Source organism: Numenius arquata, unplaced genomic scaffold (assembly GCF_964106895.1).
Source record: "Numenius arquata unplaced genomic scaffold, bNumArq3.hap1.1 HAP1_SCAFFOLD_1365, whole genome shotgun sequence".
Taxonomy (NCBI): Eukaryota; Metazoa; Chordata; class Aves; order Charadriiformes; family Scolopacidae; genus Numenius; species Numenius arquata.
Window position 1 is genome coordinate 18,115 of NW_027415686.1, and position 1,318 is coordinate 19,432.

Here is a 1,318-nt window from a genome sequence, read left to right on the forward strand (position 1 = left end):
TTTTGAGGCCAAAAACCCTCCTTTTCGGCCCCAACCCCCTCTCCCCTCCCTTCCAGCTCCACCTCCCCCCCTCGATTTGGGGCTAAAACCCCCCAAAACGGTTAAAAACCAACCCCCCCCCCTCCAGGGCCCTACCTCTGCGGGGGGGGGGGGGAGTGACCGCGCCCGCCGAGGCCACGCCCCCTGCGGCAGCGGCGGGGAGGGGCGTGGCCACGCAGAGCGGGGCGTGGCCGAGAGGGGAGGGGAAGGGGAGGGGATATGCAAATAGAAAGGGGAGGCGCGGGGATATGCAAATAGGATAACGGAGGGGGCGTGGCTTTAGAAGAGCGGGAGGGAAGGGCGGGGTTTGAGGGAGGGGGAGAAGGGGGCGTGTCCCCGCTAGGCCCCGCCCCCCCCCCCCTTTCACCACACGGAGCCGCCGCCATTTTGAGCGCTTTAATTCCCCGTTACCGGAGCGCACCCCCCCCACCCTTCATTTCGGGCTCTTTCTCTTCACTCCCCGCGACTCTCTCAAAGCAAGGGCCGCGGCCGCTGGGCCGGCAGGAGCCCGAAACGTCGTTTTAGAGCCAACCGGTGCCGGGAGAATTTATCGTCGGGGGAGAAACGGGCCGGGTGAGCCGAACGGGTGGGCCGGCCGTCCGGGGACACCTTCTGCCGGAGGAGAAAAAAAAATAAAAAAATAAAGGGTAAAGCGAGGCCGGGGACCGGTCCCCGGGGGATCCCCCGGTGCCCGTTTACCCTTTTTTCCCCCCGGTACCTTGAGGGTGTAGACGCGCTCCCCGCGCTCGTCGCTGTAGCACTGCAGGAACATGGCGGCGCCGCCGCGGGGGGTGACGGGAAGGGGAAGGGGGAGGGCGCGGGGCATCACGGGAAGGAGGCGGACTCCGGGGGCGGGAGGGGGCGGTGAATGGAGGGGAGGGGGCGTGGCCTCGGCGGCGAATGGAGGGGCGGGGCGAGCGCCGGGGCGCTGAGCACGATGGGAAATGAACTCCCGAGGGGGGGGGTGGTCAGAGGTCCTTTGTGGCCCCTCCCCCTTTTCGAGGCCACGCCCCCCTCTCGAGGCCACGCCCCCTCGCCTTTGGACTCTGAGCCCATGGACCTGCTGCGGTGAGGGGGGGGGGGGGGGCTACTGGGGCGGGTGTGGGGGCTACTGGGGTGGTCGGGGGGGGGGGGGGAAGTCGCTGGGGGCCACCGGGTTGGGTTTGGGGGCCACCGGGTTGGTTGGGAGGCCACTGGGGGCCACTACGTTGGGTCTGGGGGCCACTGAGTTGGTTGGGGGGGCCACCGGGTTGGTCGGGGGGGCCACTATATTGGGTCT

The 1,318-nt window shown here is 68.8% G+C and overlaps 1 protein-coding gene across 1 annotated transcript; it reads right to left on the minus strand.

Moving 5' to 3' along the window:
• Window positions 1–421: 421 nt before the first annotated feature.
• NOP10 (NOP10 ribonucleoprotein) lies at window positions 422–811 on the minus strand. Its single transcript, XM_074167875.1, has 2 exons — window positions 758–811; window positions 422–651 (listed from the first exon to the last, which is right to left on the minus strand). Exons 1-2 carry the CDS (start codon window positions 809–811, stop codon window positions 511–513), a joined length of 195 nt encoding a protein of 64 aa, XP_074023976.1. The 3' UTR covers window positions 422–510.
• Between the last annotated feature and the right edge of the window lie 507 nt (window positions 812–1,318).

What these genes read in the sequence shown, in the direction of transcription:
- NOP10 (XM_074167875.1), bottom strand. Translation starts at nt 811, where the DNA reads ATGTTCCTGCAGTGCTACAGCGACGAGCGCGGGGAGCGCGTCTACACC. An exon ending in AGCGCGTCTACACCCTCAAG is followed by an intron (nt 652 to 757) that starts GTACCGGGGGGA and finishes CTCCTCCGGCAG; the next exon opens with AAGGTGTCCCCGGACGGCCG.